This window comes from Acinonyx jubatus, chromosome A2 (assembly GCF_027475565.1).
Source record: "Acinonyx jubatus isolate Ajub_Pintada_27869175 chromosome A2, VMU_Ajub_asm_v1.0, whole genome shotgun sequence".
Classification (NCBI taxonomy): domain Eukaryota; kingdom Metazoa; phylum Chordata; class Mammalia; order Carnivora; family Felidae; genus Acinonyx; species Acinonyx jubatus.
Genome location: NC_069383.1, coordinates 144,437,454 through 144,457,650, shown reverse-complemented (window position 1 = coordinate 144,457,650; position 20,197 = coordinate 144,437,454). Strand labels below are relative to the sequence as shown.

General features: G+C 45.8%; 1 protein-coding gene across 1 annotated transcript in view; it reads right to left on the bottom strand.

Moving 5' to 3' along the window:
- RFT1 (RFT1 homolog) overlaps positions 1-16,153 on the bottom strand; it is a 35,775-nt gene extending 19,622 nt beyond the window's left edge. Inside the window, exons 1-6 of the mRNA XM_027038960.2 lie at positions 16,003-16,153; positions 12,434-12,519; positions 10,004-10,120; positions 8,714-8,903; positions 7,616-7,717; positions 2,897-3,034 (exon numbers count right to left, since the gene is read on the bottom strand). Of these exons, the coding sequence (XP_026894761.1) occupies positions 2,897-3,034; positions 7,616-7,717; positions 8,714-8,903; positions 10,004-10,120; positions 12,434-12,519; positions 16,003-16,065 (696 nt within the window). The 5' untranslated portion in view covers positions 16,066-16,153. The remainder of the gene's footprint in view (positions 1-2,896; positions 3,035-7,615; positions 7,718-8,713; positions 8,904-10,003; positions 10,121-12,433; positions 12,520-16,002) is intronic.
- Positions 16,154-20,197: the final 4,044 nt, after the last annotated feature.

The following is a 20,197-nucleotide window of genomic DNA, read 5'->3' as shown; positions in this document are numbered from 1 at the left end:
CCATTATTTGAAGTATCACTTATTTATTTTAAGGCTAAGTAAGTCTCTTTTGCAGAAGATGGAATTCTACAAGTACAGGAAATAAATCTCCCATTTTGGTCAAATTGATTTTGAATAGAATTGACCAGCTCTCTATGTGGGAACCCCCAGTGCAGAAAACTGCTCCCAAGGGTCAAGGTAGGTACATGCTGCTGGTGGTAAAGCCATCCACTGCATTCAGATGCAGCTCATTTCTTTTCTCTTAAAAACAAAAAAAACAACAACAAAAAAACAACAACAACAACAACAACAAAAACAACTTGAATAATGAATTGTTCCACCTAGAACTTCCCAATTGTTAAGTCAACAAGTAACTACTTTGGGCAATAAGCCAATTTCTTCTGGAAGACTACACAGCAGGGAGATTAAAAACACAGACTAAGATTAGTTCACAGATACAAGTTAGAGAGAAGTGGGTCCAAATTCAGATGTGGGATTTTGGTTTGGTCAGTTAACTACTCTGAACCTCTGTTTTCTCATCTGTGAAATGGAGACAATATCTCATAAGGTTATTACTATGAGGGTTAAGCACATGAGTCCATGTAAAGTGCTTAGCAGAGTGCCACTCACAGAGTAAGCATGCAGTCAGTGGCAGTTATTATAAACGGTTCTTTGTTGAAGTTCAAATACTTTCACAATTCCTTAAGTCTTCAAAGGGGCCTCAAAGGTTGTGCAGACTAATTATCTCACCTTAAAAATAAGGCCCCTTTGGGGAGCCTGGGTGGCTCAGTCAGCTGAGTGTCAGACTTCGGCTCAGGTCATGATCTCATGATTCGTGGGTTCGAGCCCTACATCGGGCTCTGTGCTGACAGCTCAGAGCCTGGAGCCTGCTTAGGATTCTGTGTCTCCCTCTCTCTCTCTGCCCCTCCCCCACTCATGCTCACTCATGCGCTCTCTCTCCCTCTCTCTCTCTCAAAAATAAATAAATCATTAAAAAAAGAAAATAAGGACCCTGAGGTCTGGAGAGAGTGATGCAGGCTTCATATCAGCACTTACTGCCTCCCAAAAGCACAGGAAGCTCCCTGAGGCCCAGCAATCACCTTACGTATCTGTATCCCAGACAGCACCTGGCAGAGGGCTGTGCTCTGACTGTCAGCAGGAATGGCCCACTGTGTGTAACAGGTACACATACCTTCTCATGGTCAAGACTTCTGTCCCAGAAATATGAGCCTGGGTGCCTTCAGGACGGAGTGCCAGATCAAACCACTGGGTTCCTGCCCCGATGCCACCAGTGGCTGCTTTGCTAGGATGTGCCGGTGGAGCTATCCCTACTGAGAGCAGCAGCGGCATGGGGGGTGGGGGCATGGTATCAGCTGTCACTTATGGACACCCACCTGTGCCAGCCATGGTGTTAAGTATTCAGATGCCCCATCTCATCCTGTTCCTACAAGCACCTTAGGAGAAAGGTACTTTTAGTATCCCCATTTGACAGACAACTAAACTGCAGCTCAGAGTTGTATGCCCACCACAGAATTAAATACACACTGAGGCTCTTTTCATTACCCTCTCCTTGCCTGTGTTAATAGTCCAAATGCTCTTTTCCAAAATACTGCCAGACCCAGGGGCTGGCCCGGTATGAAAAGCTGCTCTGTGGGCAGGTGGCAGAAGCTCTACGCAGGAGAAGTGATCCCAAGTCCTTATCCTCCAAGTCTGCAGATGAGGCAGCATGGTATCTCAAAACTGCCATGCTGATTTAGGCTAAAGGTGAGATCTGTGTGATCGGAATGGAGAACGCTTATCTAACAAATGAGAACATATCTGGCTTCGTTACATAACATCTGGTCTTTCTTGAAAAGCTGTCTAACAGGATTCCATAAGTTCTGAGACTTATATCTCAAATACTTTCCTACTTTCTCAAGTAATCACAAAAAAGGAATAAGGAGAAGTCCAGCTGAAGCCTCACCTCCACTACGTGCACCACATGTGGGCGGCAAACAAGTATGGGAAAAGGGAAAGTGAGTCGGCCCAGTTCACAAAGCATCTGAGCAGAGGCAACGTGGCATAACATCACGTGTACCATGCCGGGGCCACAGGCAGCAGTGACCCCACCAGAGTCAGGAAATAAAAGTCAAATAGACCGAGAGCTGGAGAGTTCAGAAGAAAAAGGTTATTCCTCACTCCTACACATCAGCAGCTAGAATCCTTAGTGGTCTACGTGGGAAAGTGGGTCACCGGAGAGACTGGCCTGACACTAGGTAATGGAGCTCTGGAGGGGTCACCCTGCTTTGTCAGCAGGCTGGACCATCTGTGCTGGAAGGCAGTCCTGAGAAAAACCAAGACACAGCAAAACAGAGAGTGGCCCGCGGTGGTTACAGCCTGTGCTCTGTGGCGATTCAAGCCACTCCAGGCCCCTGCCCTCACTCTGACCCTCACCTCGGGCAGATATTTAGTCTCTAAGCCTCAGTTCCTTAACCCTAAAATTGCAATAATAATGTCAGGCTCACAGAGTTGGTATAAGCATTAAATAAGGCATGAAAGCACCCAGCATAGGAGCTAGCAAAGCGGTCCTCGAGGGGGGCAGTTTTATCCCCCAGGGGACATTTGTGTCTGGAGACATTTTTGGTTACTACAGCTGAGAGGTGGTAGCTACTGGCAACTACTGGGTTAAGATCAAGAATGCTGCTAAACATCCTACAATCTACAAGACAGCCCCTACAACAAAGAATTATCTAGCCCAAAATGTCAACAATGTCAAGGCTGAGAAACCTTGGCCTAGCACTTAGTGAGCACTCAATAAATATAAGCTATGGAACTATCCTTGCTATTATAGCAATAAACAAGAAAGTAATAGTTTCTTCCTTTCAAGGATAATCAGGATCTGTGATTAAAATGACAAGAGATAGAATGTATTACTTACTCTACTTCTTGTAATACTGGGTAACATATCTGTCATTCTGGAGACAGGAAGAGTCTGTTGCTTGGTTGATTCTGAGGAGCCCAATAACTTTGTGAAATAAATAACATAGCAGAGCACCAGAACTGCAGTATAGAAAAGCTGAAAAAAGAAAATAATGGATTTAAATTGCACAGTTTTAATATAGGCAGAATTAAGATATAACTATGAATTTGACCTCAAAGGCCAATCAAGAAATGGCTTGTGGTGCCTGGGTGGCTCAGTTGGTTAAGCATCCGACTCTTGATTTTGGCTCAGGTCATGATCTCACGGTTCGTGAGTTTGAGCCTCGAGTCAGGCTCTGTGCTGATGGCGCAGAGCCGGTTGGGATTCTCTCTCTCTCCCTCTCTCTGCCCTTCCCGCTCTCTCTCTCTCATCAATCAATCAATCAATCAATCAGTCAATCTTAAAAAAAAAGAGAAATAGAACCGTCTTTATTAACTATACCTTCTAGCGAGCAATGCCCCACCCTCTGGAAAAGAGCACTACTCACTAAAAGCCAGCTCTGCTGGGGCATCTCTGGGAAAAGTGCTCCAAACCCTTGACCTGACTAGGAGAACAGTGCTTCCAGGCAGGCAGAACATAATTTCCATCACAGACAGCCCATAGTGTCACCACTACAGTAATGTCACATATGTTCTCAAAATGTTTGTAGTTGGCCAAAGGAACGAGTCTCCCGCCTAGACAGCACACCGTGAGGACCCATATGTACTGTGCTAGTATCTGGGGACTTGCCATCATCTAGGATGGGGGCTTTTCCATAAACCCAGGAAGCCTGTCACACTGTGATTACAAAGCAGAAATAAGCTGTTGGCTCCCTCCTCTCAGCCCACTGTGTGGGCAAGGCAAGAGCTACTACAGGACAGGGGAGGGAGTCAGGGGGGTGATGGGAGGGCCCACCTTTCCCTCCACTCACCCAGGACAAAAGGGTGGCTTTTGGCCAGGAGCGGCAGCCTGGGGTTTTGTTTGCAGGTTGGGAGGAGTATCCAAACAGCCCCTTTCACAAGCTCTCTTCTTCCTTCTCTCCCCCCTGGGAACAGCAATGTGCACTAGCTCAGGAAGGAACAGGACCTCCAGGCCCCGCTTTCAATCTGGTAACGTCAGGCCTGCTCCTGTGGCAAAGGCACAGAGCAAGGAGAAAGGGGAGTCTTGTCTAGTGGGTTCAGGCTCCTCAGCTCTCCACCCTTATCCATGCCTGAGGACAGAGCCCGCCATCCACCATCCTTCTATCATGCCTCAAGCCCTCTGAGACACAGCAGCTCTGCTGTGAGCCATAGCACCAGATGCAACATCTTCTGTGACAAGAGTACCGTTCCCTACCTCCCTTCATCTTCCCACAGAGCAGCGCCTGGGGGCAGTAACAAACTGTGAGTAGTCTTCATGCACTGAATCCCAACTACATGATCCTTCCCTCTTTTTATTGGGAAAAATTCACATAACATGACGTTGACTATTTTAACCATTTTAAAACATACAATTCAGTGGCTTTTCGTACATTCACAGTGCTGTACAACCATCACCACTATTTCATTCCAGAACATTTCCATCACTCCAAAAGGCAATTCTGTGCCCATTAAGCAGTCACTTTCTACTCCTCTGTCCCTGGCAATCAAATTCTGCTTTGTCTCTATGGACTTGCCTATTCTGGACATTTTATATTAATGGAATCACACAATAGGTGGCCTTTTGTGTCTGGCTTTGTTCACTTGGTATCATGTTTTCAAAGTTCATGGTGTCGTGGCACATTATCATTTTTATGGCTGAGTAATATTCCATGGCATAGATATGCCACATTTTGTTTATCCTTTCATCAGTTGATGGACATCTGGCTCTTTCCTCCTTTTGGCTATGGTGAATAGTGTTGCTGTGTACAAGTTGTTTGAACTCATGCTTTCATTCTTTTGGGTATATACCTAGGAGTGGAATTGCTGGGCATACATCAGTTCTACATTTAACTTTTTTTTTTTTTAATGTTTTTTTTTTTTAATTTTTTTTTTCAACATTTATTTATTTTTGGGACAGAGAGAGACAGAGCATGAACGGGCGAGGGGCAGAGAGAGAGGGAGACACAGAATCGGAAACAGGCTCCAGGCTCTGAGCCATCAGCCCAGAGCCCGACGCGGGGCTCGAACTCATGGACCGCAACATCGTGACCTGGCTGAAGTCGGACGCTTAACCGACTGCGCCACCCAGGCTCCCCTTAATGTTTATTTTTGACAGAGAGAGAGAGAGAGAGAGAGAGAGAGAGAGAGAGAGAGAGCACAAGCAGGGGAGGGGCAGAGAGACAGGGGGACAGAGGATCTGAAGTGGGCTCTGTGCTGACAGCAGAGGGCTCGATGCGGGAGATCATGACCTGAGCCAAAGTCCAACACTTAACCAACTGAACCACCCAGGCACCCCTACGTTTGAACCTTCTGAGGAACTGCCAAACTGTTTTCCACAGTGGCTGCACCATTTTATAGTCCCACCAGCAATGTATGAGGGTTCCAATTTCTCCATATCCTCAGCAACACTTGCTATTTTCTGGGTTTTACTTTTATTTTTTGATAACAGCCATCCTAATTGGTATAAAGTTATCTCATTGTTTTTAATTCACATTTGCCTAATGACTGATGATATTAAGCATCTTTTCATGTGCTTATTGGCTATTTATTTGCATATCTTCTTTGATAAAATGTTTATTCAGGTCCTTTACCCCCTTTTATTATTTATTTATTTTATTATTTTTTTAATATGGAATTTATTGTCAAATTGGTTCCCATACAACACCCAGTGCTGATCCCAACAGGTGCCCTCCTCAATGCCCATCACCCACATCCCCCTCCCTCCCACCTCCCATCAACCCTCAGTTTATTCTCAGTTTTTAAGAGTCTCTTATGGTTTGCCTCCTTCCCTCTCTGTAACTTTTTTTTCCCCTTCCCCTCCCCCATGGTCTTCTGTTAAGTTTCTCAGGATCCACATAAGAGTGAAAACATATGGTATCTGTCTTTCTCTGTATGACTTATGTCACTTAGCATAACACTCTCCAGTTCCCTCCACGTTGCTACAAAAGGCCATGTTTCATTCTTTCTCATTGACAAGTAGTATTCCATTCCTTTACCCACTTTTAGGGTAGTCTGTCTTTTTGTTGTTGAGTTGTAAGAATTCTTTATATATTCTAAAGATGGGGTATTTGATATATGATGGGGTAAGGAGGAACCTGGAAGTGCGTAGGACAAAGGAGAATCCCAGAGCCCTGGGCAGGGATCGCCTGCTGATATGAGGTGCTGATGGCCCTCAGGCCTCTCACACAGACACTGACAGAGAATGTACCAGAGAAGAGCTCTCTGAAGTCTTATAATAAGAAAGCAAATAAACTTAGAATGGGCCTTGCTGACCTATGATGTATCCTGAGTGGGAGCTAGGACCATCAGAAAGTCATAATGCAAGCGCCTTTCCCAAGAAGGGCCAACCAATAACTGGGCATCTCCATGGCCTCCTGTTCTATTAGGAAGAATATATCAAAAACATGATGAATGCAAAGTACTGTAATCCCAGATCTAATAAAACATGGCAAAAATAATCACAAATAACTTCTCTAAAATATGCAACTGTTTGCAAACTACTTTTGGGAGGTAATTGTCATTCTTATAATATTATTTTTAAATCTACTTTTAATGTGTTCACAAATACATTTGCGGTTTTCGCTTAGGACACAGGAAAGACTTTCACTAAAACTGTGACTAAGAATTTTAATTTACCTTCCTATACATCAAGAAATATTACAAACTGCTTTGCCCTATAAGATGTTCTGATATCTATCTGATCTTAGGTTTTGTTTTTAAAATGAGCACTATACCCTAGTCGTACTTTTATTCAAGCTACAGATATGAACTAGAACTAGAAACTGGGATGGCAACGAGGCCAGAGCTGCTGAAAGTGAGAGTGCGCCTGCTAAAGACTCAATTCATGTGCTCTGCATTGTGTGAGATTTCAATGCAAGTTTCAAACAGGCTTGGCAGAGTTTCTTCCTATCCTGAGAACAACTGATTAAAATCCAGGGAAAAAAAAACACACATGCAATTTGGTTCTCACCCCACTCCCTCACTGCTTTTCTCCCTCCTCCATGAGACAGTAAGACAATCAAAGGTGAGTTTGGTATGGGCTCGCCCACAGAACATCTAAAGGAGTTGTCATGTTGGACAATGAGGCCGAGTGCTGGGCCTTCACCGGGCCCCTGGGGATATCAGTAGCATCAGCACGTGGTGTAGAGTGGACAGCCAAAGGAAAAGAACCGTCACGACCATCTTACTAGAGCTTCCAGCCTGCCTCACATGCATGAATACTGCAAATGTAAACCACACAGTAATGGGAACAAGAAGAAAAAAATCAGGGGCACCTGGGTAGCTCAATCAGTTAAACTTTCAACTTTGGCTCAGGTCATGATCTCGCGGTCAGCGTTTGAGCCCCGCCTCAGGCTCTGTGCTGACAGCTCAGAGCCTGGAGCCTGCTTTGGATTCTGTCTCTCCCTCTCTCTCTCTGCCCACCTCCCACTTGTGCTCACTCACCCTTCCTCCCTCCCTCTCTCTCTTTCTTTCTTTCTCTCTCTCTCAGAAATAATAAATGAATAAACTTAAAAAAAAAAAGAAGAAAATCAAATGGAGAAACATAGATTATACAAAAGTGAAAAGCCATAACCCTTACCTGGGCCAAAGAGAAAATGTATAGCCCCCAGTGAGGCGACCACAGCACAAGAAAAGCTGTCAGGACACTCTTGAGGATGACCGACAGGCTCTCAGCAATCACCTGCAAATATGTAGTAAAGGGTGCACTTTACGTTATTAAAAACTAAAGATGCACAGGAATGACAAATAGAAACCTGGGATAGTGGTTACCCCGGCAATGGGGGTGGGGCATGTGGTTAGACATAGCATGACAATGTTCTAGTTGGGCTGGGTGGTAAGTTCATAGATTTTCAGTATTATCATGCTTTAAGATTTACACATACAGCAGGGTGCCTGGGTGGCTCAGTTGGTTAAGTGTCTGACTCTTGATTTCAGCTCAGGTCATGATCTCACGGTTTGTGAGTTCAAGCCCCGCATAGGGCTCTTTGCTTGGGATTCTCTCTCTCTCTCCCTCTCTCTGTCCCTCCCCAACTCACACTGTCCCTATTCTCTCAAAAATAAATAAACTTAAAAAAAAGATTTACACATACAGCATATATTCTTTTGTACATATTAAACAACAGATTTTAAAACACAAAAAATTAATATTAGCACACAATTAAAAATAGAATCACTAGGAAAATCTGAAAAACCTTCACAGTCCTCTTAAATTCTTATCTAAGCTAATAACTTCCCTATTAGCAAACCTGTTTTTGCATTAATAGTATAGCAGATGTAAACTTAAGCCCAGCCCATCTGCCAAATTTCAAGGGAATGAATTAAACTGATCATGTTACCTTTTTCCAAATTTCTTTTTAAATGCAAATCTGAAAAAAAATCATCACTCCTAGAAAATCTTTTTTTAATTTTTTTTTTTTTTACCGTTTATTTATTTTTGAGACAGAGAGCATGAACGGGGGAGGGGCAGAGAGAGAGGGAGACACAGAACTGGAAGCAGGCTCCAGGCTCTGAGCCATGAGCCCGACGCGGGGCTCGAACTCACAGACCGCGAGATCGTGACCTGAGCTGAAGTCGGACGCTTAACCGACTGAGCCACCCAGGCGCCCCTAGAAAATCTTTTTAAGAAACCACTCTTTCCCTTCTTTGAATTTCCCATCAGAGCAGAAGGCATGCTGACCTTGAGCTTGACAAACATCTGTGCTTGTGCCAAGACCCAGAAGGGCTCTCCCAGAAGCTCCACCACAGCCGAAAGACCGAACAACACCACTCCACTTCCATAGTGGGGGACAGCATTAGGATCAGGCACTTCCAGCAACTGTAACCACACCCAGCCCAGGAGCAAGGACCAAAACATACCCAGGGGGACCCTAGAAAAAGAAAAAAAAATGTTTTTTTAATATGCTAAAAATAAAAAATATATATATTAAAATAGTAACATTAAACAGAAAAGAAATAGAATTTTAAAAATAGCTACCACTTATTAAGGCACTTACTACATGCCAGGCACTCAGACCTACCCCTTTTACACAGACCCCTCACAATGATCCTGCTATTACCCCATTGAAATGATGGAGAAACTAAGGCTGACAAGCACTGGGGAATTTGGCCAAGGTCATGGACAATTAGCCAAGGGCAGAAGCAGGACCCAATCCCCATCTAACTCGTAAGTCTATGCTCCTATCCACAGTGTGACACTGACAAGATAAACAAAACTCCTGGCAAGTATGTGCCTGTTGTTTGCACACAAATGACTAAAATATAGTATACAGTCAGTTCTTGCACCCAAATAAGCAACAGTCCAGTGCACAGTGTCCCCTAGCATGTGCACCACAGAGCACTTAAATATGACTGGGTAGCCAACAGTCATCCTCTAATAAAATGAACACCTACCAGCCTCGTGACAGTCATTTCCATGAGGCAAGGAGTTACGGAAGGCAGCACTGAGAAAAAACCTCAAGTGCCAGCCCTCCCTGCAGGAATCTAACTGCAGAAAGGCCATTACAAGTTTTAGCTGATGTACTTGATCTTCAAGAATATTCTCAAGGGCTGAGAATTGAAATCCACATTACAAAATTGAAGAAAGATATAATGAAAGCCCTAAAAGGCTTTCAAAGAATGCTAAGTGGTTGTTAAAAGCTCAGAAAAGACCACAGGGAGGGGGAAAGATTAGGACTAAAGAAGACGGCACAGGCCCACTGGGGCCCAGAGTGGGCATCAGGAATGGCAGAAACAACCTCCCAAGAGGGTAGAAACCTGGCCCTGAAGCCCCCACCCACAGCCTCCTCCTGGCTCCTGGCCATCCAGGGAGGAAACAGCCAAGATGTTGGATGCCTTCTCCTTCCTGTCCCATGCCCAGGCCCCAGAAACCCAGACTGGAGACAATTCAGCTTTGGGCAAGTGTTGCTGTTTAACTTACAACACTTACGACGCTTGCTTTTGCACGGTCTCCTGCCAAAGCACAACTCACGTTAGCCACAAGAGGTTGAAGGTCTGGTTCCAGTCTCGCTGGGCACCCCCACTCAGACATGCTCTACGGAAGGCCTCTCTGGCCAGGAAGACGGTGGTCGAGTAAAGCAGTGTTAGCCTTTAAAGGAAAAGCAGAAATCAATAATGGGGGTGCCTGGGTGGCTCAGTAGGTTAACCTTCCGACTTCAGCTTGGGTTATGATTTCGTGGGTTGTGTGTTTGAGCCCTGAATTGGGCTCTGTGCTGACAGCTCAGAGCCTGGAGCCTGCTTAGGTTTCTCAGTCCCCCCGCCCCCCACTCACTCTGCCCCTCCCCCGCTCGCTCTTGCGCGCTCTCTCAAAAATAAACAAACATTAACAAAAAATAATCAATAGTGACTCTAATCTTTTTTCATAGAGAGAATTTCTGAGACTTTGCCAGCGACAGAAAGAAAGTCTTGGTCATAAATCACTGGTGGTGATGTGAAGGGCAGTGAGTTTTTACAGGGTCCCTGTACTAGTCTGATCCATTTGAACAACAGAGTTAGGAACCAAACAAAGGACACCTGAAAGTGTGCCTATAGAGCATTATATCCGGGATAGAAAGTGCCACAGTGGCCCCCAAAGCCTAAGGCCTCATGGCTATAGGCAGAGGTATGGCTCTGACAATAGGAGAAAAGGACAAGATATGACCACACACAGCAAGAGGACCTCTTGGTCACCCTGAGACTGGTGACCAATGAGAGCTCTTATGAGAAGCTGAGGCTCTGAGTGGCAGCTCTGGCCAAAAGCATCTCAGGACAGGCAATAGGCAATAGGCAATAGGCTGGTGGCCGTTACAGAGGCCGCTGCAGCCCAGGTCAGCAAGGCTTGTCTGCCATCTTTCCCGGGTGGGCAATATTTAGGTGGACCCTCTTGCACCTGCATGAGTAAGAGCTGAGATTTTCCCTCATCAACAGGCCATGTGTGATGAAGTCAGAATGGAGACAGCCGTGGAGACAGACCTTAGCTGGGCTAAGGTCTCTCTGAGAATGTCCAAGGATCATGCTGCTATCCAGTGCTTCTGTCCAACATCGGGAAGGAGGAGACTGAACTGTATGTTAAGCAGAGGGCCGGCCAGATAAAGGTTGTCAAAGCAGAGACCTGAGAATCTGGGGAAGACCAGATGGCAAGAGGCCCAAACTGCTTTCAAATCTGAACACCTAAGAGATTTGGTCTTCTTCCTTCCTGCTTGCTTGCTTTATTTATTTATTTTTTTAAGATTTTTTTTTTAAGTTTATTTATTTTGAAAGAGAGAGAGACAGAACCAGTGGGTGAGGGGCCGAGAAAGGGTGGGGGGGACAGAGAAAGCAGGCTCCGTGCTGACAGCAGTGAGTGAGCCTGATGTGGGGCTCGAATCCACGAACCATGAGGTCATGACCCAAGCTGAAGTCAGATGCTCAACCAACTAAGCCACCCAGGTGCCCCTAGGATTTTATTTTTAAGTAATCTCTACACCCAATATGGGACTTAAATTTATAACCCTGAGATCACAGTCACACACTTGACCCACTGAGCCAGTCAGGTGCCCCCCTTCCCACTTTTAAAACAGTATTTCTCGATCCCTGCTTCAAAATCACCTAAGGAACTTGTCAAAATCCTGATTTCTGGACCTCTTCTCAGCCCCACCTAGTGCAAAACTCCCCCAGATGATTCCTTTGCCCTTCAAAGTTTGAGAACCTTCTCTAAGCTCTGAAAACGGAGCCCAGAGCATACGTTTGGTGGGTATTCGATGTAAAATGCTGTCTGGAACATATGGTCTTGTTTATGAGGACATGAAGATATCACCTGAGAAGCTGAGCTAACCTGAGCATTCACATCACTTCATAGACTTTTGTGTCATTTGTGAATACAGAATATGCGTGGGTGCCCTTGAACAGAAAAGAGAGTAGAAGGAACAAATGGAGTCTAAAAGACAAAGCAAGCAGCTTTCTAAGAGATGCCAAGGGACTCATGACAAGGATGCACACTGTCACCCTAACCACCATTTTCCAATTATAAAAGTCACCGAGGAGGGAAGGCAGGCTGCTCCAGCCTTGCAATTACGAAGCACATCCTCACCAGCCGCGGGATTCCTGCTTCCTGTGCTGTCAGCAGGACAAGAACACAGGATTATACCTGAGACAGGGTTTGCAGTGAATTACTCCCACTCCTTTCCTGGGTTCTAAGAACAGACAAACCGGAACAGCTGGCAGAGAAATGTGCATTTGGAGGCTGCTAATGGAAAACACTCCATGGGTCCATTAAAAGTAGCATTGCCTGCTCATTCCCCCATCCCAGCGTGCTCTTCCTCAGCCCACTGCTAGAACACTCCACTTCCAGTAAAGGCCCCTGTTTCCAAAATCTGAGGGTGACACACAGGTGCCCTGACTGGGGACGTGAACTGTGGGCAAGGCCAGGGTACTCCCTTCTTACCTCACGTTCACTATGCCAACGATTTCCTTTGACAGGAAGCGAAGAATAAATGCATTCAAGACAAAGGTGATCAATCGAAACAACACCTACAGAGAAAGAAGAAAAATACATGAGAATAAATTATGTTGGGAATATTTATTTTGTTGAAATGAAAACAATGTGGCTGCTCTTTCTAATAACACACTGATGTACGGCAGCTCTGCCATAGAGACCCTCCTGAAGACCTACCACCTGTCTGTTTCAGCTGAAATTTCATTCCTGGAGGGGTCCCCTGGCACTCCTGTGCAATGGTAGAACAGTGCACAAAGGCACTTGGAAATCTCTCTAATTTACTGGTAAGAGGGAGGGCCTGACAAGTCAGTGAATTCCTTTGGGCTCAAAGTCAGGCACTTCAGGAGACAGAATTCTAGTCAGTGCTTCATGTTGGCCCTCCCTCCAGCTTGTTGAGAAATAGCACACACTTAGCAAGTGGCAGCCTGCAGGGAATGGCAGAATCTCTAGGAATCACAGGGTCTAATCTCTCTTCTCTGCCTAGCAATATCTGGGGATTCTGATAATGACATTCAATCTCTTTCCAGCTATTACCATTTGAAAGGGATATATCCCAAGACTTCAAACCTGTCAATTCAAACCTGAGCAAAGAATTCTTCCATGAGACAGAGAACAACAGGGTGCTAAGTGGGGATGCTAAAGGGGGATGTTGAGCGGGGTGCAAACCTCAGCCCCCGTCTGCATCCAGGAAGCATGACAGGTGTACTCCACAGTGTGCTCCAGAGCAAATGACAAATCACTCTCATAGTTATCTGTGAACAGGTGCAATTTGAAAGACTCAATCAAAATATGCCAGTGGACCACAACAGTCTAAAAATCTCCAGGGAAAGGTATGACCAAAAAGGGAGAGTACAGTTTAACACTGTCCCTGAAGTGTCACAGAGCAGCAAGGTCTCCAAAGCCAAGATATCACAATATGGAGTCAAAGGCAGCCTTTTGAGAGTCTGATGAAACCTCTGTAGTTGTTGGAAACATGCAGATACATACCTACTTACCAAATTTTTTACTCAAATTTAGACATTTGAAGCCAATTCATGGAGCCCTGAATGGAAAAACCACTCAGCTGAGAGTCTCAAATCACCATTTAGCTGTTAAGCCCTTCGTCTCCTAACTCTTATAAGCTTTAATTTCCTCCTGTCAAATGAGGTTACCTATTTTACAGGGTTGATAACAACCATCAAATAAGACCTTAGAGGTGAAAGCATTTTTGACAATGAAAGTGAAAGGCATGGGGGCCGCTGGGTGGCTCAGTCAGTTAAGCCTCTCTTGATTTTGGCTCAGGTCATGATCTCACAGGTTCATGGGGTTGAGCACTGCCTGGGGCTCCCCGCTGACAGTGTGGAGCCTGCTTGGGATTCTCTCTGTCCTTCTCTCCTCATCCCTTGCCCGCTCATGAGCTCTCTCCCTTACAAAATAAATAAATTTTTTAAAAAATGAAAGGAATTAACACTTTCACTATGGCCAGCTCAAATTCTTTCAGGATACAATGTAATTGCAAAGCTACCTCAAGTGTCTGCATTGTAATTTGAGAATACATCCAAGACCAGATTAAAACACTCAGGAAGCCTAGATTATGGCTGTTTTTAAAAAAATGACGTACATACAGTTAGTGTCAAATTTAATGTCAAAGTTACCATGGTCTAAACCTAACTGGTTTGAAGAAAGGGCCGAGTTAATGAAGCTCTAATGTTGTTCATGCGACCCAGTATTTGCTCCATGTAAGTGGCCCTTAGTAGCAACACAGTCTTCATTTAACTTTGTAACGGACTTTACAGTTTTAAAAAAGCTCTTTCACATCTGTTAATTATTTGACCCTTAAAAGCAATTGGATAAATGCACAGGAAGCAAGTTAAGACTCAGAGCAAAGTGATTTGCCCAATGTCACATAATAATCATATGACCCAGCTTGACTTTATGGTAGGCCACCTGACTCCCAGTCCATTGTGTTTTCTGCTAAGACTGGTTTTCCTTCCTTCCTTCCTTCTTTCTTTTTTAATGTTTATTGATTTTGAGAGAAAGTGTGTAAGCGCACGAGCAGGGAAGGGGCAGAGAGCGAGAATCCCAAGCAGGCTTCATGCTGTCACCATAAAGCCCGACACGGGGCTCGACCTCACAACCTCGAGGTCACGACCTGAGTCACTATCAAGAGTTGGACACTTAACTGACTGAGCAACCAAGGCGCCCCAAGACTTGTTTTCTTTTTATGAAGCCAATCTGGGCCGTAAGGTATCATCAAAGCCTGAACAATCAGCACTGCAGATAAAGCAATGAACTCAGTTTTTTATGTTGTGGATAGAAGAAAAAACTTGGTACATTCAAGGTTTAGTTAATTTAGGGTTAGGTGAATGTTTATTAAGCACATGACTTGTGCAAGGAACTCTTCTACATGCTTTATGTAAATTGTTTCATTCCATTCCTATAATGACCATTTAAGAAAATCCTTATTACTATAATAAAAATACCTAACATTCACTAAGTACTTATAATGCGCCAGGCACTTAACAGGCATGTCATCTAATCTTGCTAATGACCCCATGAGGTTGCACTAATGTTCTCATTTAAGATGAGGAAACTGATATTCAAAGTAAAGCGATTTTCACAAGGGCAGGGAACTACCAAGTGACAAGGACCAAACCTGAGCTCACATGTGCCTGGTTCTCTCTTAATATCCAAGTGAAATGCTGCCTCTAAAATATAGGGGAAGGGTGGATTCAGGACTCTTCTGAATAAAGGCTGAACTGAGCCACTTAGAATGACTAACTCCTAGTGTTAAAAGGATCTTTAGACACCATTTGGACCAACTGGTATGTACCTTAAATGACAGATGATGAAAATTAGGGCCAGGAAGGGGAAGTGACTTATCTAAGGTCACATAGCCAGAAGGAAAATGCAGCTAACATTTACTAAGTGCCCACCAAGAGCCAGGTACAGCATTAAATACAATTATCTGAATGACTTCAGTCAAGCCTCATAGAAACTTTATGAGCTAGGTACTATTATTACCCCAATTTTCCCGATGAGGAGCTGAGGCTTAGCAAAAGAAATCCTTTGTCTTGGTTCATGCAGAAAGCACGTAGTAGAACCAGGTTTCCAATCTAGGGCTGTCTAAGCCCAGGTATCTTTTTCTTAGCTATGCCATACTGTCTCTATGAACTCAGAGTCAGAGAGCTTGAAGATGTTTGAGGGTCAGCGGTGGGGGAAGGAGAGAGTGAACTCCTTGCCTTAAAAATATCCAATTCTAGAGCACCAAAGGCGCCCCTGCCACCTGACCCTGTCCTACTACCATATGGGAAATATAACGCTCAGAAGGAAAACGACTTGTTTGTAGTCTCCCAGCCAGACCTCTGAACTCCTGCCCAGGTGCCGGTTCTCCGCCGCCACCGTCTCCTGTTGAACCCTCAGTAGTGGGGGTCCACGCCGGGACTGGGTGTGCCCCGAAGCGCGCTCTCAAGGGCCCCAGGACCGCCTCCCCGCGCCTCCGGACTGCGGGTTGGTCTGCGGCCGGCGGGGCAGAATACCTGCAGGAGCAGACCGGAGGAGGCCAGCCGGGCCGCCTGGCCCAGCACCTCTCGGCTGCCCATCTTCTCTGCGCCCCGCCTCGGTCACCAGGAAACGCCGCCGCCGCCAGCCGGCCTAGTCGCGGGGAGATAGCGTCATGGGGCGGCTCGCTCTCTGATTGGTGATTTGGGGGCGGCGGGGACGAAGCAAGAAACGTTCTGGCCCTTTAAGTGAGCGGCTTGAGTGACGTCAGTGTTCCTGCGCCGCATCTCTTTTCCCTTTCGTGTGAGCTCAGTTTTCTGTGCCTATCCTTCCCCGTCCCAAATAAGTTAGGAGAAGCTGTTAAAGTAGCCCAAAGCCTCTTCCCTGAGGCTCTCAGCCTGCTAACCAAGAAACACTGATTTCTCCGGCCTTGTTAATAAGATTCTTCCCTTTTGGCCTTGATTACAAAGTTGCGACACAGCCCCCTAAATGAGACAGGACAGGAATTGTCCCTGTTTTACAAAGAAAGGACTGAGGATCAGAAGTTAAGTGCAGCATTTTTTCACGTGTGTGCTCTTGTGTAATCCTTCCTAAACTTCTGAGAATTGGGTCCTGTTGTCAGAGGAGTAAGGGGAGACAGTGGAGATGTAAGACGACTTGTTCAAGACTGCACAACTTTTGCCTCAGTGGAGCGGACCCTGGGCTCCTGATCCTAAACTTGCAGCGTTTGCTCGCATGTTCCAGCTGTGAGGACAGAGCAGAGGAATGGCTGGGAATTGCTTTGTAAAACGTAAAGCACCCAACACACAGCATCAGCTGCTCTGTCCTTGTTCTTATTATCTACTGTGCATCCCTAGGGAGGGCACTTTCCCAGTCTCTTTTAGGCTTTCCGTGATTTGACCCCAGCCTACCTTCTGAACCACCTTTCAGACCATCACCGCCATTCCCCAGCACTCTCCAGGCCTAGCCATCGGAGCCCTTACCATTCCTCAAACAGGCCCTCTCTCATTGGCCTTTATTCCTGTTGCCCTCTGCCCAAGGCACCTTCTCTGATGGCATTCCCCCTGCAACCACTCTCCAAGACCCCATTGTCCAGGATTTCCCGAGTAATACAGTCAGCACCTGCTGTGGACTGGATGTTGTTGCCCTCCCCAAATTCATCTGTTTAAGCCCTAATTCCCAACGTGATGGTATTTGGAGGTGGGGCGTTTGGGAGGTAATTAGGTCATGAGTGGGGTACCCTCATGAATAGGGTTAGTGCCCTTTTAAGAAGAGACAAGAGAGAGAGGAATAGGAATGCTGTCTCTCTGCCATGTGAGGATACAGCAAGAAGGCAGCCATCTACAAACCAGCCAGCACTTTATCCTGGACTTTCCAGCCTCCAGAACTGCAATAAATAAATTCCTGTTGTTTAAGCCACCTAGTCCATGTTATTTTGTGATAGCAGTCTAAGCAGACTACGACAGCACCTGGAAAGCACTTTGTGAACTTTATAGCTTCTAGCGCAGTCTGCTTTGCAGTGAAGAGGCTAGAACATGTGTCTCTGTCTAAGCAGCCCATGAGCTGAATTCAAGAAGGCAAGAGTGAAGCCCACCTGACTTTGCCTCCTGCAGCAGTGCTGGAGAAGGCTCCTAGGAGTTCCATAAATGCCTCCTGCCCTGTTATAGCTGCTATTGCTGCTGGAAGCAGACTATGGGACTCAAGGCCTATGCCTTCTCCTCCCCCACTCCATCTTGCCAGGTTCATCAAGTTCTGTCTTATGGTAGAGGTTCAGAATGTATTTGACTATGAGACAGATCTGGCCCTGAATCTTCATTCTGCTACTCACTAACCTGGTGACTTCAGTATGCTCACCAATTTTTTTTAATTTCTAATGTTTATTTACTTTTGAGAGAGAGACAGAGACAGAGAGAGACAGACAGAGAATGAGCAGGGGAGGGGCAGAGAGAGGGAGACACAGAATCCAAAGCAGGCTCCAGGCTCTGAGCTGTCAGCACAGAGACTGACACGGGGCTTGAACTCATGAACTGTGAGGTCATGACCTGAGCTAAAGTCAGACCCTTAACCAACTGAGCCACCCAGGTGCCCCAGTATGCTCACCTATTAAATAAGAGAGATTATCTATCCATCTGTTCTGCGAAGGTAATCACAAAACAGACAAAAGTCTAGCCCTTAAGGAACTTAAATTCTAGTGGAAGGGATACCGAAAAAATCCTAATAATAAAATTTCAGGGTGCCTGAGTGGCTTAGTTGGTTGAGCGTCTGACTCTTGACTTTGGCTCAGGTCATTATCTCAAGGTTTGTGAGTTTGGGCCCTACATGGGGCTCAGTGCAGAGCCTGCTTGGGATTCTCTCCTCTCTCTATGTTGCTCCCCTGCTTGCAGTCTCTTTCTCTCAAAATAAATAGACATTTAAAAACATAAATAAAAATAAAATTTCACATAGTGATAAGTGCTATGAAAAAAATGAAATAAATAAGGTAATAGAGGTTTTTGGAGGGGGAGAGAGGATGCTGTTCTGGAAGGCAGAGTAAATCAACATGTGGGAGAGGAGTGTACCTAGAGAGGAGGGAAAAAAATGCTAGGAGGCTGGGGTATCTGGCCCAATGGCTGAGATGCCCAAGGGCTTGACCTGGGCAGGCTGTCCACCACCATGGAGCTTGGGCTGGCAGGCAAGGCAGGCTCCCACTCCTTTTATTCCCAGCCAAGCAGCCACCTCCTCCATAGCTCATCCCTGAAGCAGAACCAACCAAGAGCTCTTCATGTCCACATACTCCTAACCCTGGGCAACCTGCTGGGCTGGTCTAGGAGGGACAAGGAGATCATTTCGCTGGGGCAAAGAAGCCAAAAGGGAAATGCTCCAAGTGAAGTCCGGAGGGCAAAGCCTCATGGGAGTCCAGGATACAGACCCCAAGGGGATCCTGGGCATGGAGTTGGGGGCCTTTTCTCTCATTCTGGAAGTTAGGACTTAGTGAGGAGAGAATGAGCACACACTTTGTGCCCAGAGCCATACTGGGTGCTGGGGTGGGTGGGGGAAAGGACTGTGCTCAGTGTCAATGAGCACTGACCACTGGCTCCATGTCAGGCACTCGCGTGTGCACTGTACATGCGTGTTTCAACTCCTTTTGACCACTGGCTCCATGTCAGGCACTCGCGTGTGCACTGTACATGCGTGTTTCAACTCCTTTATCCCCTCAACAACTCATGGGGTGGGTATTACAATGGAGGACAATGGAGCACAGAGACGTTAGTGACACACCCGAGGTCATTCAGCTAGGGAGCAGTCAAGCTGCTATTTGAACCCAGATGCTTTCTGACTGAATGCTTGAAGATGTTCCTGCCCTCAAAAACTTCTGGTCTCAGGGGCACCTGGGTGGCTCAGTCGGTTGAGCATCTGACTTCAGCTCAGGTCATGATCTCATGGTTTGTGAGTTCGGGCCCTGCGTTGGGCTCTGTGCTGACAGCTCAGAGCCTGGAGCCTGCCTCAGAGACTCTGCTTCAGGTTCTGTGTCTTCCTCTTTCTCTCTGCCCCTCCCCCACTTGTGCTTTCTGTCTCTCAAAAATAAATGAATAAACTTGAAAAAAAAAAAAAGCTGCAAGTCCCAAAGGAGACCTAAGAGTCTGCATATCTAAACCACAAGGAACTTATGTGGCATTGAAGGGATGGACTCTGGGAGGGCTGCAGTGGTTGAGCGGCAGTGGGCTTGGAAGCTTCCCTCACCTCCGTGCTGAGCCTCTCCAAAGGCCTTTCCTCTCCTAACAGCATTGGCACCAACAGGGCATGGCATACCCCATGGTTTTTGTGTGGAGGGCTAAGCTCACGATGGTGAACGGCTATCTGCTGGCTGTTGCCTGTTTTATCCAGCCTGTGAACTAAAAATCGTTTTTACACGTTCAAACTGTTGGGGGAAAAATCAAAAGAAGAATATTTTATGACACATGAAAATGATATGAAATTCAAATTCCAGTGTCCGCAAATTAAGTGTTACTGGAACATAGCCACATCTACCCATTTGTCTGCATACTATCTACAGCTACTGTCTTGCTACAAGAGCAGACGAGTGTGACCCGAAAAGCTGAAAATATTTGCTATCTGGCCTTTTACAGAAAAAGTTTGCCAATCCTGGTGATCACCGTCAAGCCTCAGTGCCTGACATGCATTAGACATTTTGCTATTGAATGAGTGAATGCATGGATAAATGAATGATGAAACTCTAGGAAAAGCAGGAAGACA